Raw genomic sequence first — 15,185 nt, forward strand, 5'->3', positions numbered from 1 at the left:
GCAGGGGCTGAATGCTGCTGCTGAAAGCCTTCCGCTCCCTGACCTGCCCGTGTCGTTGCAGACGGTGGCAGACTGCGTGCTGTACTACTACCTGACCAAGAAGAATGAGAACTACAAGAATCTCGTGAGGAGGAATTACCGGCGGCGTGGGAAAAGCCAGGTAAGGGCAGAGGAGTGCATGGAAACCTTGTCCCTCAGGAGGTGTGGTGACACGTGTTCTTAGTGCCAGCCTGGGGCTGAGCATCCCCGGCGCTCCTTCCCCCCTGCAAATGGAGATTATGGTTGTGAGCTGCAGTGGGCTGTGATTGTTTGCTCTGTGTAGCCTTTCAGAACGTGCTGTTTTCTGGCAGTTGTTTGTGCTCTGGCAGTTGATGTTTGTCTGTCCTCGTGCCAAGGTCACAGTGGCTTGAAAAAGCAAACTCAAGATGCTGGAAAAAGGGGTTGGAGTTGCATGGGGCTGACTGGATGAACCTGTGCCATCCCACAGCCTAGGTGTGAAATTCAGCAAAGACATGCTACCCCAGCTGGGTGAAGTGAGCCACTGTCCACCTAATGAGGGGGTGGCACGGGGCATCTCTCTGCATAATGTGGGGATAGGAATGGAAAAACTGTCCTGTCCCATATCACCATGACATAAACAGCTCCTCGTGCTGCATGGCCATAAAAAGCAGCACTTGGGTCTAGATCCTGATTGGGAGACAGATAGGTAGCCGTGCTCCGGTTTGATTTCTGCAGCATTAAGACATCAGAATAGTTAGCACATGACGAATGTCATGGACGGGGCCCAATTTTCCCTTCTTTTTTTTCAGAGACATTAGTGATGGATAAAACCCTATTAGATTATCCAGTCCCTCTCCCAGCAAACCCAGGGTGGTTCCCTCCAGTACATTTTTATAGTGTTTACCAGGGTCTGTTTTGTTAGATCACAGCAACTAGAACATGAGGCCACATTTGTTTCTTGTTAGCCGTGGAGACGTTTAGCACAGCTCCTTCTGCTTTCAATGTTAAGCTGAGCAAGGAGCAAGTGTGAAGGGGGAGAGGCGATTTGCAGGGTCTGTGTCCCGTGGCCACTGACCTGCTGTGCTACACCAGCAGGTACTGTTCCTGCTTTGGTGTTTGAAACCATCCCAAGGTGTCCCTGGCTGCAGGGGTGATTGCCCTTTGTCACGAGTGTGATCCAGCACGGGGAATGAGAACGTTGGGCTGTTGGGGCCAGAGAGGTCAGGGTTGGGAGCATGAGCGTGGTGGGACAGCAGGAAGGGCACTGGGGTTTCTGACCGTCCTCCTGTGCCTCCAGGAGACGTTGCGCCGTGTTCCCAGTGCCATGTGTGCTTCGTGGTCACTCCTGCTGCTGAGGATGTATGGAAAATTAGGGAAAATTTCTTCTCTGAAAGAGTGTGGAGAGGTATTGGTACGTTCTGCCGTGGGAGGCGGTGGGGTCACCATCCCTAAAGTTGTTCATGAACTGTAGGGATGTGGCACTGAGGGACGTGGTCATTGGGCACGGTGGGGGTGAGCTGACTTGGTGATCATAGAATCACAGAATGGCCTGGGTTGAAAAGGACCACAAAGACCATCTAGTTTCAACCCCCTGCTATGTGCAGAGTCGCCAACCACGAGACCAGGCTGCCCAGAGCCACATCCAGCCTGGTCATGAATGCCTCCAGGGATGGGGCATCCACAGCCTCCTTGGGCAACCTGTTCCAGTGTGTCGCCACCCACTGTGTGATCTTAGAGGTCTTTTGCAACCTTAGCGATTCTGTGGTTCTGTGAGGGCTGAAGTGGTTAAATGCCAGAGGTGAGATGTAATTGATTTATTGCTGGGGAGGGAAGATGGGCATTTCATCAGATGAGAGGAGCAGTGAGGTCAGATACAGCCGTGTTTCCAGTGGCCCTGCACTGTTGCTTTATGCCATTTCTCATGGAGAGGTCGGCGGTCTTATTCGCTTCTGGAGGCCGTGGGGGGCTTGTGAGAAAAGGAGAGATAATTACCAGTAGAAATAATGCTGCTCTAGTGTCAAGATAATCATTGTGGCCTACTTATTAAAAACATTAAAAAAAAAAACAAGAATCCCTTCGTTCCCTGGCTGCTGGTCCCCTGGCAAAGGCTATTCCTCATAAAGCTGCTCCTTGCTGCTAAAAACCTCCTGCCAAGAGTGGGGACTTCACACAGCTCTGCTTCCAGTTTGTCACCAAACACACGGGCTGCCGGTGCGAGGCGGCCCTGCAGGCACTGAATGGCAGGGGCACACATCCAAGGCATCATTGTGCTCAACGTTCGGCTTCCTGAGCTGCAGATGCTTCCAAAAATAATCCTCGTTTAACCCTGAAAGGAGGGAATCGGTGCTAAAAGGAATAAGTTCCAAGTGCGTAATTTCGCATTGGGGGGAAAAAAAAAGTTAGAATTGTGGTGTAATGCTCCGATCCAGTGCTCGGTGTATGGTAATAAGCATAAATTTTGGTGATGCTGTCACAAAAGCTCTGCTGTTGCTCTGCAGGGGGCTTCTGAGCACATCTCACTGCTGACAGCCCTGATTTTGTAGCAGCACACCGGGCCTAAAGCTGGCAATTGCTGCCATGAGCGGGGCTGTTGGGCAAGCTGTTCAGCCCGGCTGTAGCAGCATGAGTGCTGTGCAGAAACCGTGCTGGAGGAAAAGGGACTTTGTGTAATTATTCCTTGTGGAGAGCACCGTTCCCATCCCGGAATAAATCAGCAGCAGACATGGCCAAAACCAGCACTGGGCCATACTGAGCTCTCAAAACTCTTTGGGAATGACATCTGTCCTGAAACAACTCCCCAGATCTTCTCAATTTGGGGTTTTTGGAGGGGATGGGTCTGGCTCAGTTTTCCATGCAGATTTGCAGTCAGACAGCACCACTGGTGGCCAAGGCAGCTGGAGGAGTCCCCAGGGGCTGCTGAGGAAGGATCCATGAAACACTGAACCTGTTGTGGGCACCACATTCTGGTCCTGGATGTGCAGGTTTGGAGGTGGCTGGAGCCCTGCTGTGTCTTCTTGGGGATGTTATAGAATCACTGAAGTTGCAAAAGACCTCTAAGATCACCAAGTAAAACCCCCACTGTGCCCACCAACCACGTCCCTCAGTGCCACATCCCTATGGTTCCTGAATACCTCTGGGGACGGTGATCCCACACCTCCCTGTGCAGCCTATGCCAATGCATTAATGCTCTTTCTAAAAATTATTTTTTCTTAATATTCAACCTGACACCTCCCCCCCCAGCGCATGAACTGCAGTCAGTCTGCTGCTGGGCTGTCTCAGGAGTGGTAGGAGAGGCTCTTCCTGTCCGTGTTCCCTTTGCTCCCAAACCCCATCCCTGGTGATGCCCCATGAGGAGCGCTGTATGCCCGGTGCAGCCCCATCACAGCTTTCCCTTAGTCCTGCCACCCTCCAGACAGCTCAATGGGCGAACACAGTGGAAACTTACATTCCTGAAATCCCAGCTGCAGTTTTGGGGGTGATTACATGAGAACTCTGTTGGCCATATTTGGGAAAACCGAGGGATGCGTTGCTGTAGGAAGATTGCTGCTCAGGTCCCCACAGCTGCCACACAAGGACAGCAGTGAGAATTTGGGATTGGCATCGTCTGGTGGGATGTGGCCACTCTCCTTTGTGGTGGCACCAGCATGGAATGCCAGCTGCTGATCTTAATTACATCTTGGTGGTAATTTAAGTCATGTAACAGTGATGTGACCCCTGCGGCTCACCCCATGCTCAGACCAGTTCCTGCAGCAGCAGGTTGATGCGGCTGTGGGGCAAGTGTCCCATGCTCATGTGAGTAGTGATGGGGTCGGGGCCACTGCTCTGCGGGGGAATGGCATCCTCCTGGTGGGGCTTGGGTAGGAATGGATTTGGGATGAGCTGTTTTAATGACAATTTTTGATTGGGAACTGTGAGCCCCATCCCCTGTTTTAGGGAGCCAAGGGAAGGGGTCACTGCACAGCCATGAAACGGAGCCTGGCAGTGGGGCAGAGCATGGCATGCAGACCACAGAGAGGAGGAAACACGTGTTCCCCGCCTGGGAGCAAGCGGGGCTCCTCTCTGCCACTTCTAAATGCTGTGCATTCATCCCCTCGGGTCATTTTCCCTTTGCAAGCAGTCAAATCACTTCTCAAAAAACTCAGCAGTGACCCAGAGAAGAAACATTTCCACTTATGGAAAAGCCCTCAGTGATGTTAAGGAGGAATTGCGTGAGCAGGCTCCTGTACAATTGCTTCCGTGCTTGGGTGAGATCACTGTGCCATAAGAAGGCGTCCACCAGACCCCACGGATCAGTGCCTGCTGGGCTTGGCTGTGCCAAGAGGCTCCCAGCCATAGAACCATGGAATCCTTATGGTTGGAAAAGACCCCTAAGGTCATCGTGTCCAGCCATCAGTCCATCACCGTGGTGCCAGGGGCCTGCCAGCTGCACTCCTCCAATGTCACTGTGCCCCAGTGCTGTCCTGTGGTTACCCAGTGGAGAAGCAGCGCGGCCCTGGGGCGGCCCTGTGCTCCCTGCTGAGCTCCCTACCATTTCCCTTATCAGACATGAGCCTGTCCTCCCATTTCTTATTCACTTCCCCAGCCAACAACATCCAACCCAAGCAGGGCCGTGAGCGATCAAAGTGGTGTAGCCAGCAGACATTCCTCTTCCCCTCCTTGTTTTGGCAGTGGCTTGTTTGGATTTGTGGTTTCTCCCAGGAGCAGAGGGTGCTACGTGTGGCCATGAGAAGCCTGGCTCTGTGGCAGTGGGTGGCAGCAGGGGCTGAGGCGTTCCAGACCGGCGCATCAGAGGCTTCGGGCTCTGGGAGCCACTTACGTGATACATATATACGTATTTGTGATATACATATATGTATTCATAACCCCTCCTGCCTATGCTCTGCATCCAGCGTGAAAGCGGGTGGAAGGATGCACGTGGTAAGCCAGCCCCAGGCATTCCAGGGCCTTCTGCCTTCGCCTTATCTTGAGCTGCTTTTAATTTGCAGCTCTCTGATTGCGTGCAGTGACCTCGGCCCCGGCTCCCCTGGAGAACGTTGTAAATGCCACAAATCTGAAATCACCCATGGGAGAAGAGAGTCAGCGCTGCCCCAAGCATGGGAGAGACACAGCCGGGGGTCTGCAGCAGAGGGGAGGGGGCTGGGGGCAGCTCTGCCCAAAGCGTCTGAAGTGAGATGGTTGGGGAGAGCCCGTGGTCACGGCTGGGAACGTTGAGTAAACAGTGCAGAGCTCGTGGCTGTGATGCCTGGGGAATATATGGGCGAGGGACTGGTGTGTCCAGCTCTCAGTGTGCCGGGCAGTGCAGGGTGGGGGCTCGCTCCTTTCAGCTGGAGGAGCAGATGGTGGGTTTTCATAGAATCATTGAGGTTGGAGAAGATCCCCAAGTCCATCCCCAGCCCACCCCCACCGTGCCCGCTGAGCACATTCCCCAGTGCCACATCTACATGGTTCTGGAACACTGTGAGGGATGGTGAACACCCCAGCCTTCCTTGGCAGCCTGTGCCAGTTGTTGTCCTTCGGTAGGACCCAGGGCGTGGTGATGGTGGTGATGGAGGGGATGTGATCCAGCTGCCAAGTGGCATCCCATGAGCAGGAAATCCAGTGCTGGGGCAAGAAAACTCTCCCATCCCTGTCCCCATCCCAGCAGGATGGGGCTGGGGTCTGGCTCAGGGTGGATGTCCCCAAGGGACCCCCATGGCATCAGAGGAGAGCGGTGCCCTGGGCTGGGCCCATCGGAGTGTTCTGGGCTGTGCTGTGGGCAGTGAGGTGTCCGCATGGCTCCGCTCGCCTGCTGCAGCCCAGTGTGCGTGTGTCACCATGGAGGGGACGGGGAAGGCAGGAGCGGTGGTTCTCTGGAGGTTTGGGAGTCTGGAAAATAAATAGCCCCGCGCTGTAGGTTAAAGCTTGGCATCCTCGCGGATTAATCACGCCGGCTGCAGCCAGCGCTGAGAGCCCTGGTGACGAGAGCTGTGGTTTATAGATGATGATTCATCGACTCGACTTAGAGCGACCACGTTATTCCAGCAGATTGCAAAATCATAAGAGGAATGTTGTGGTTAGTTTACGGCTTAACTATGCAAATCGTCAGGAAGCCTTCGGAGCTGGAGAACGTAAGGCACAGCCAGCCCGGATGGCTGGGCACTGAGCAGGGGCCCGCGGCCGGCGGTGGGGCTGGCGGGGAGCGGCCGTGAGCGTGAGCCGGGTGCTGGGGAGGTGAGTGCTGGGGGCCGGGGTGCGACGGGGCTGACGGCAGCACGGCGTTCTTGGCTGGATCCGTATGGCTCCGTCACAGTGCTGTGGGGCTAGGGAGGGTGAAGGTGCGGAGCGGCGTCCCACATCCTCCCACCGAGGGAGGAAGCAGAATGGGAGGAGCCGCACCTCTTCCTTGCTGCTGCTTGTTCCCAGCCAGACCCAGGGCGCTGCAGCCCGGGGGGCGGTGAGCAGTGCTGCGAGTTGGTCCATTCTCAGCTTCAGTGTCTGGGACCTACCTGGAAGCAGGTGTCCCCTGGATGCGATGTGCCGGGCAGGGCGAGACGGTGTGGGCAGCCATCCTTGTGTCGCTGCCTGGGGTGGATCGGTGGGCTGTGTGGGGGCTCCCAGCGGGGCTGGCACCGCTCTGCTCCTCCCACTGCTGTGGTGTCGGAGGTGAGCAGATGTTTGGCATTATGGAACAGCAGAGAAGGAGGCCGCGTGGCTCTGCGGGTTCGGAGTGGGAGATTGGGCTCTCGCTTGCACGTACAGCATGCGATTTGTCCCAGGGCCTTTTTAAATAAACAGGATGTGTTGGCAGCAAAACCAAACAGCGCGATGCTGGGGAGGAAGGGCGGGCGGCAGCAAGAACGCTTGGCCTGGGAGGGAGGGATGGAAGGGATGGCCCTACTCACTGCCACCGGCTCCTTCCTTGGCCTTGAGCGTGTCCCTTTACCCCCTGGGTGCCTCTGCCTGGGCCCATGGAGCTGTGCTTGAGGGGGAGGCTCCATCGAGCAGTTCTGTTGCTGGCCCACAGCTCATCCCATGGCCAACCCACCTGCTGGCCCGCCTCAAAGTGGGGCAGCGTGAATCAGAAGGCAGCATGGGGTGGTAATTGGGGAAGCATTTCCTGGCCCGTCACGCTTTGGGATGGCGTCCCATCCCTTGAATCATCCCGAGCTGGGCCACAGCCAGGGCTAAGAATAGGCGCTGTACACCATGGGCAGCCTGAGGACGGCCGCCTTGGGGCAAGGGGCTGGCTCCCAGCTGTCACCTCCCTGTGCCCAGTGTCGGTTCCAGTGGCTTTGGGGCTGAGCTTTGGGCATGCAGCAGTGGAGCTGGGTGGCCCCTGGTGTTTCTGTCCCCACGCAGTCCTGACATCGGGCACCATGCCCCAGCTGGAACAGGGCAAGCACTAGAGGGCATCCTTGGATTAAGATGCTCTCTGCAGTGGGAGAAGCGCTGGTTGGTGTCCCACCACCTTGGCTTAAGACCTCCACAGAACAAGCCTGGAGTCTGCTGGACTTCCTCTCCAAGACAAAACACTCTTGAAGAAAGGGTGGAAGCACTACAGAACTAACCTGGACACCCCTCCCCTGCTGCAGCACATGGGGAAGGGCAGAAGCATGGAAGGCGATGGCTGGGACACAGCCTCCTCCTCATGCTCCCACACAGCCCGGCTTTGGGCAGGTCCCTGCCGTCACCTGCAGCTCCTCTTGGGGCTAAACCTATGTGGGGTTCACTGCTGCCTGCAGTGTGACTCAGGGGGTCAGGGAGTTCAGGGCAGTGCGTGCTGGCCATGCCCCTTGCTCCTCTGCAGCCAGACTCCAACTCACAGCGCCTACTGCTTCTCTGTGGAGTTTGGGACTGGCATACCGGGTCTGACACCGGTGCTGGGCCGCCTACTGGGTTCGATCTTTTAAGACCTCAATCCCAACCCAATCCTGGTGTTGCTGGCTGCATTAGCTGGGAGCAGGATGGCTGAATAAATCATTTCCGCCTCTAATTTTCCTTTTCTCTGAAATTCCTCTCATTTGCTGGTGAGCAGGGGGAAGGGAGGTCGGGGAACCAAGCCTCCCCAGCATCCTCCTTCCTGCAGCTGTAGAAACAAAATCTGGGAACACCACAACCACTGTGTCCCTCCCTGGTGTCACCATATGCTCAGCCCCTGGGCTTTGCTCTGCCCCCCCAGAGGGCACAGAAGGGCTGCTGCACTGTCTTCTGTGGGAGCCAGAGCACGGCATGGCCACGGCTGATCCCACAGCCCCTTAATGCCCCCGTAATGCTTTCAGCCCCGCTGCGGATGGGCACCCCACAGCACGTTTTCCTCCTGGCCACTGCCCCCTGGTGTAGTTTGGCCACAGTTGTTTGGGTTGGCCCAGGTGCTGCCGTGTGTCTGGCCCTGCACTGAGAGTTTGTTTTGTTTTATGTGCCTTGTTTTGCAGCAGCAGCAGCAAATGCCCCGGAGCAGCCAAGAAGAGAAAGATGAAAAAGAGAAAGAAAAGGAGAAGGAGGGAGACAAGGAGGAAGACAAGCAGGAAACAGAAAATGACAAAGAAGAACTGACAAAGTAAGCGAAGCCTTCCCAAGGTCCCCGCTGCCTGCAGACCCCAGGGTGTGGGAGCTCCCGGCTCCTTCCCAGCAGTGCTGGGATGTGGGATGGAGTGTAGGATGGGATGCAGCGGTGGGACGTGAGGTGGGACACGGGGTGGGATGCAGCAGTAGGATGCAGGACGGGATGCGGTCCAGGGCTGCCTGACGCCATATGGGACTGCGTGTGCTCACCTCCTCCTCTGCAGGGAGGGAAGGAAGGGGAGCGCCTGCCCTCCTGTTCATTCTCATCCCTGCTGCTCCCAAACGTCTCTCTGATGTACTTTTATTTTTAAACCTGCTCAACCCGCAAAGCCGCCCTGTTCCTCGGGCTTGTTTTGCTGTTATGAGAGCCTCCCTGCGCTGCTGGAGCTGGATGAGCGCAGCCGAGCGCAGCGCTTCACCTTTAGTGTTATTGATGTCAACGTGAGAGCTTCCAGAGTGAGGGATGGGAGCGGTTTTATGGCTGCACCCGCCCCGCTGTCTGACACAGTCATAACTAACAGGGAGCGCCGGAGCTGCGGCGGGGAGAGGCTGGCACGCGGGCTGCTAGCGCTCTGTAATGGGCTTAATGCTTGCTTTAAAGGAACATCTGGCTTCATTATATCCAGGCTGCTGAGACATTTACCAGCAGGTCCTTTTCAGGAAGATAAATGAGGAGGAGGCAGTGATGAATTTGAATGGCCTGGTATTAAACCTGTCTCTGTCAGGTCCCTGCGTGCACGCAGTGGTGGAGCTGCAGCCAGCTGCAGAACGACCCCCCCACCAACAACCCCAAATTAGGCAGGAAGAGGGTCTGCGTGTGCAAAAAATGCTGACCCGCCCCTCCAGAAGCACCCCAAGCACATGCAGGGAGACAGTTGTTTGACCTAAAACTGATGCCAGCCCAACGGTAATTTCTTCTCTCCCTGGTTTTGCAGGGACAAGAACGACGACACGTCCGGGGAAGACAACGATGAGAAGGAAACCGTCACCTCCAAAGGCCGCAAAACCGCCAACAGCCAGGGCCGGCGCAAGGGCCGCATCACCCGCTCCATGGCCAACGAAGCCAACAGCGAGGAGGCGGCCACGCCGCAGCAGAGCGCTGAGCTGGGTGCGTAGCTGTGGGCATGGGGAGTGGGGAGCACGTGGTGTGCTGTGCTGAGCAGCGCTGGTGTGTGTTAGGAGCCAGCACCCTGGCTGCAGCCGTGCCGTGCAGCCCGGCTTTGCGCTCAGAGCAGCATTTCCCTGCTCGTTTCCCTGGTCTCCCCGTGTTTGTCCCCAGTGCTCTTCTGCCCCATCCGAGAGCCGCTCGGGGTGGGCAGGAATTGTAGCATCCGTAGCCCTGTTCGTGTGCATCTGCCTCTGGAATTTGCAGCCCTGATAGTGGTTACCCGTGGAAACTGACTTAGAGCAGCAAATAAATGAAGGAATTTGGCTGATTTTCCAGTGTTTTGTACTCCGTCAAGTACAAAATTATGACCGCACCACCTAAGGCAAGTGAAAATAAAGCAGGGTGACTCCTCTCGGTTTCCTTTCCCCGCGGTTCCTTGCTCGCTCTGTTCCATGTGCTGTAAATCACCCGGAGGTGTTTCGCTCCCTGTTCTCAGCTGACTACTGGCTGAAGCCCGATGGCGGGCGCTGCTCTCGTACCGCCGATATAAATAGTTCCGTGCACAGTAGAGCCCTGTGCTCCGTCTCAAACTTGTTCAGCAGTGCCGCAGAGAAGCAGCAGATAACGCCAGTAACTCAGATGGGATTTTTCATCCTGGTATCCCAGAGCTGTGTGAGCGGGGAGGAAAGGCTTCAGACCATGTTAGATTGGGAAAAGGAAATGGACTGATTTCAGCGGCAGATCTGAGCATTGGTTACTCTTTTTGTCTCCAATTGTGCTTTAATTTAGGTTGGCGAAGGAAGTTATTGCGTTTTAAATACTGATTGAACATTAAAAAACAACACAAAACCATACTGTGGTTTAACTGCAGTGTGCCGGAGCTCCCAGTAGGCATCTGTTACATAACTGCACAACCTCAGTAAATATTGTTAATCAAAGCAAACGGGCCATTGCTCTGACGGTTTCTTGCCATGCAGTCACAGTCATCTCAGACCTGAGCCTTGTGACACACGGCTTCAGGTAAATGAGAGAGCACTGGGGACACTCAGCTCCAAGGAAGTGAGAGATGCAGCCCTGCTGTGCCCCGGGAGGGCATAGCTGGGAGGTCTCCATTTCCCTGTGCTATGGAGCTGGAGGAAGTGCGCTGCTAGGGTGGCACCTGCAGCTGTGCCCCATAGCCTGGGGAGGGAATCCTTCCATCTCAGGCAGCGATGCATCCTCCTGCCGGGCTCAGGCCCTGGAAGGTGCTCCCTTCCTTGTCCGTATCCTCCAGCCTAACCTATCGGCCTGTTTTCCATTCTAAAAGGACACTGTCAAAACATCTCTCATCACTGTTGAAATAATGCTTCGCCTGTTGTTTAGAGTAATAACCCATTGGCAGCCTGAACCGGAAATCTGTTTCCTTACCGCGTTGTTTTTTTGCCTCTGACTCACAGCCTGGCTTGTTATTGTAGGGTTTGCTCTCGTGCCAGGCTGCCAGTAGGACGGGTGTGCAGTGCTGCACACAGGACCCCGCACCGGGCATGGGGTGGTGACAGCCATCCCCTGTTCTCCCTGTTGCCCGCTGCTGCTGCACATCCCTGGGTTGGTCCCCCAGACTTGGCTCTGGGATGTCCCAAAGCGCAGTGACAGAGTTGCTGTCGCCAGCAGCCACTGTCAGCAGGGCTGGCTCCCTTGGCAGATGCGGTTGGTGTGCCCAAGTCACCAAGGTGACGCTGTTTCTCCGTCTCTGCTGAGGGTGATGGTCCCACCCCACGTCTGCCACCTCCAAAGCACGCAGCCGGTTTCGGCTCCAGCTTAGGTACCTGTTGTTGGCGGGCCAGAGAGCGTGGCACCCGTTCAGCAGGAAATATGGTGCCTCCCTCGAGCCATCTGGCTGTGCTTCCAGCCCCAAAGAAACCAAAGCGGAGCTGTGCGTCACTGCGATGCATCCCGGGAGGGTGCTGCACATGGGCTGCGGTGCACCTCCTGCGAGAGGGCTGGGGGCACGGCGGCTGCGGGTGGGTTGGGGATGCGGTGCCCACCGCATCAGTTTGAGATGTCTGTGTGGTTTGGTTTGGAACGGGGTGTCCATGGGGTGGATTTGGGATGTGGTGCTCGTGGGCTCGCTCAGCCCATCCCGCTGACTGCTCTCTTCTCCTTCCTCTCTCAGCCTCTCTGGAGATGAATGAAAGCTCTCGCTGGACTGAAGAGGAGATGGAAACGGCAAAGAAGGGTAAGAAGCCACTTTCTTTCTTCCTTGCGTGGTTCTGAGGGGCTGGGGGAAGCGAGAGGGGTGTCAGGTGATGCCTTGTGGGCCCCGGCAGCTGTTTGGATCCCTGGGATGGCAGCATGGGAGCAAGCAGGACGCTCCATTGGATGTTCCAGGTGTGCATGGCGCCAAGCACAGTTCCACACCACTCTCCAAAGCTCCGTCCTTGTGGTGCTGAGCCCTGGCGCAGGCACTCGGCAATCCTGAGCAGATTCAGAGCCTTTGCTGAGGCCATCTCTAGAAGTGCTGAGCTTGGCACCGCCCTGCCTTCTCGCACTTCTCGCAGTACCGGTGCTCGCCGTTCTCTGCTTGCCCAAAATCCCGTCCCATTGCTCTGCTGCCGAGTTGCTGGCTGTGCGTCCTGCCTGCCTCACTGCTGCTCCTCCTGGTCCAGGAGGGCTGTAAGTGCAAAATTGAAATGGAAATGAGTGCTGTGTGGGAATGGCCCTGTTTGGGAAGTGCACCTGCTGCAGGGATGCTGGTGGCACGTTCCAGATCTCCCAGGTGCTGCTGGAGCCGCGCAGTTGGATTCCTTTGCCTCTGAATGTCCCAAAGCGCTTGGCTCACTTGCCTTAAACCATTCCAGCCCTCTTTGCAGCCCAGTGCCAATCCTGTGTGTCGCTGCACGCTGCTCTCCATAGATGCAGACTTAATGGATAGACGTTAATCAGGCAGCGTGGCCCGGTGCCAGGCGTGGGGTGAGCAGGTGCCGGGAGGGGAGCGCTGCCGCGGGGACCTTTGTTTTGGAGATTGCATCTGGTTGCAAGAAAAGTGCCTCTCGCTGCTTGATGCTGGATGTGCACTGAAAGAGTCCTAAAAGCAGTGAAAGATGAAGTGTGTGAGCACGTTTCTGCTCCTGTAAGCTGGGCCTGGGGACCTGCATAGGGTAGGAGTTTGCTGCATGCCTATGGCTGGTGGTGTTCCGGGTCCTCCCCGTGCTGGGGAGCTGGCAGCAGGGCCAGCAGCCTCATGGGGAGAGAGCAGAGCTGCACAAAGCGCTTCCAAGTAGGAGAGGGCAGGAGTGTGTCTGTAGGGAGAGACAATAAAGGGGAGTACCGTGTTATTAAAGTTAACTGGGGGAACGAAAACCCAGCGAGAGGAAAGTTCTTGCTTAATGACACTTTTATTATGCAATAAACTTTGATTCACTCGTCTGTCAAAATGTGCTGAGATGGGTATAATTACGGGGTAGCGTGTTTTTCTGGTGCTGTCTTGCTGAACAGGGGCTGTGATTACAGGTAAAAGCGGGAGGTTTTGGCTAATCAGGATGCTCAGCGCTGATCCCTGTTGCATTTTGGGCCTGGCCGAGCTGGGTACTGCTCTGTACAAGGCAACGTCTGGGCATTTGGAGGATCCCAAGCACGCAGGAGTTGGAGGCAGGCAGAGGAGGATTGCCCCATGCCCCACCAAGGCTGTTCCACACAGCAACAGTGGAGTTGAACTCGATGAACCGGGAGGTTTCCGTGTGACCTTCGTTACTCTTTAAGCCTGCTATCTGTTCTTGCCCCAGCTCTGGGTTTTCCCCCACTGCCAGCCTCTAACAAGTGGTTTTGCACTCCCAAAAGCGGTCACGTGCCAATGGCAGCTTCTTGCTCATCTGAGTTCCTCCCAGGCTGTGCCAAGGCTGGGTGCTCCTGGCACGAAGGACAGAGTCAATACGGTGCTCCCTGTGCTGTTCTTTCTCTGCTGGGATGGAAGGGCAGGACTGGGCAGCCTGGTGCTGCCTGCAGTATCGTGTGGGCACATCCGTGCAGGCAGGGCAGTGTGGGAGGTGCTTTGAGTTTGCTTTCCATCACTGTGAACGTGGAATAGCAGAGGAAAGGGCTTTTGGAAGAGCTGAGGCTCATGGTGACGTGGGGCCCGGTGTGCTGGCTGTGTGAGTGCTCTCATGTGAGCCTTTCGGCGTTTAATTCAGAACGTGAGAAGCCAATGTCAGAGAGTTAAATAACCCATGAAAACTCCTCAATAGTTCAGTTTGGGCAGATGCACAATATTTCCTTGGATACAGGAGGTGGGGTTTTTTTTGGTTTTTGTTTTTTTGTTTTTTTGAGGACTGATTTGCAAAGCAGCACAGAATGTAAGATGAATTTTGGACCAGCCTGAACCTTTTTTTTTTTCCCCAGTCCCATTCTGCCCATGAAACTAAAAAAAAAAATTAAAAAAAAATTAAAAAGTGGGATTTTCTTTAGAAAACGTTCATCTCTTCCCATTGTGGCATTGCCAAACCACATCAAGCATGGCCCCGCACAGCGCTGCCGCTGTGCCCCCCCGGTGCATCTGGGGAAAATGCTTCTGCCTCGTGTAGGAGAGAGCTGCGAGGATTTGTTCAGTGAGTGTCAGCGAATGGCACACAAAAGGCCTGTCAGGGGGAAACGCTGGGTAATTACTATAATTTACAGCCCACATTTTAATTTTGAGCATTATTTTTTCAACAATGAGGGAGCGGGAGTAATATCCGAACGAGGTGAAGAGAGAGCGCGAGGACGGCGCCGGGCTGCGGGACGGGGCTGGAAAAGGGGAGGTAGGAGAGGGGCTGGGAGGCCGCGGCGCTCCGGCGCGGGGATGGATGCAGCACGGCCAGGTGTGCGCGCCGGGATGATGGCTTCCCAAGGGCGGGCTGTGCGCCCTACCCGCCCCGTGGGGCCGTGTGCGCGCTGCTGGGTGCTGGCTGTGCGCATCACTCACCTTGTGCCGCGGTCTCCCACGCGTGGCAGCAGGGGAGAGCAACGCGCGGAGCTGCTGTCAGCGCTGCCGACCACGCGTTCGCAGCACCGCGGGCTGCGCGGTGCCAGCGGTTCTGCAGGGCCGGGTTATGGCGCGTCTCATCCCTGTACTCCGGGTGCAGGAGAGGCCGGGCGCTGCTCTGGATTCCGAAGCATCGCACCCAAACCCACCGCCGCGGCTCCCAGCCTCCCGCTGCGCCGTGCTCCTCCGTCCCTCCATCGGGGCAGGGCTTTGCCCGCCCTGCTCGGTGCCGTCGACTCTCCGCGCTCCCTGCGCTCGTCCCCAACCTCTCCACGGGTAGCGGGGCACCGCGCCGGGCTCGCGCCTCCCCAAAGAAACGCGCCTTTGATTCACTTCGGAGCGGAGGAAACTATGAGCCCAGCTTGTTCCCTGGATCCCTCCCCCTGCGCCGACTATTCAGATGAGAGCGAGGGAGACAGAAAGTGAGAGAGGGAGGGAGGGAGCCGGTGCCAAGCGGCCGCACCCCTTGTCAGCTTGGGTCAGCGCCACGTTCGTTATTAATGCTCTGTCTAGAGGTCACATTCAGATGCAATGAGCCCT

The 15,185-nt window shown here is 56.2% G+C and overlaps 1 protein-coding gene across 12 annotated transcripts in view; it reads left to right on the plus strand.

The window, feature by feature from the left end:
* Positions 1 to 15,185, plus strand: part of NCOR2 (nuclear receptor corepressor 2) — a 116,649-nt gene that overhangs the window by 61,239 nt on the left and 40,225 nt on the right. For all 12 annotated transcript variants that reach the window (XM_031555959.1, XM_010720058.2, XM_010720061.2 and 9 more), the window contains exons 13-16: positions 62 to 160; positions 8,412 to 8,536; positions 9,477 to 9,649; positions 11,802 to 11,864. In XM_031555959.1, coding sequence (XP_031411819.1) covers positions 62 to 160; positions 8,412 to 8,536; positions 9,477 to 9,649; positions 11,802 to 11,864 — 460 coding nt within the window. The remainder of the gene's footprint in view (positions 1 to 61; positions 161 to 8,411; positions 8,537 to 9,476; positions 9,650 to 11,801; positions 11,865 to 15,185) is intronic.

The sequence above is a fragment of the Meleagris gallopavo genome, chromosome 17, assembly GCF_000146605.3.
Source record: "Meleagris gallopavo isolate NT-WF06-2002-E0010 breed Aviagen turkey brand Nicholas breeding stock chromosome 17, Turkey_5.1, whole genome shotgun sequence".
Classification (NCBI taxonomy): Eukaryota; Metazoa; Chordata; class Aves; order Galliformes; family Phasianidae; genus Meleagris; species Meleagris gallopavo.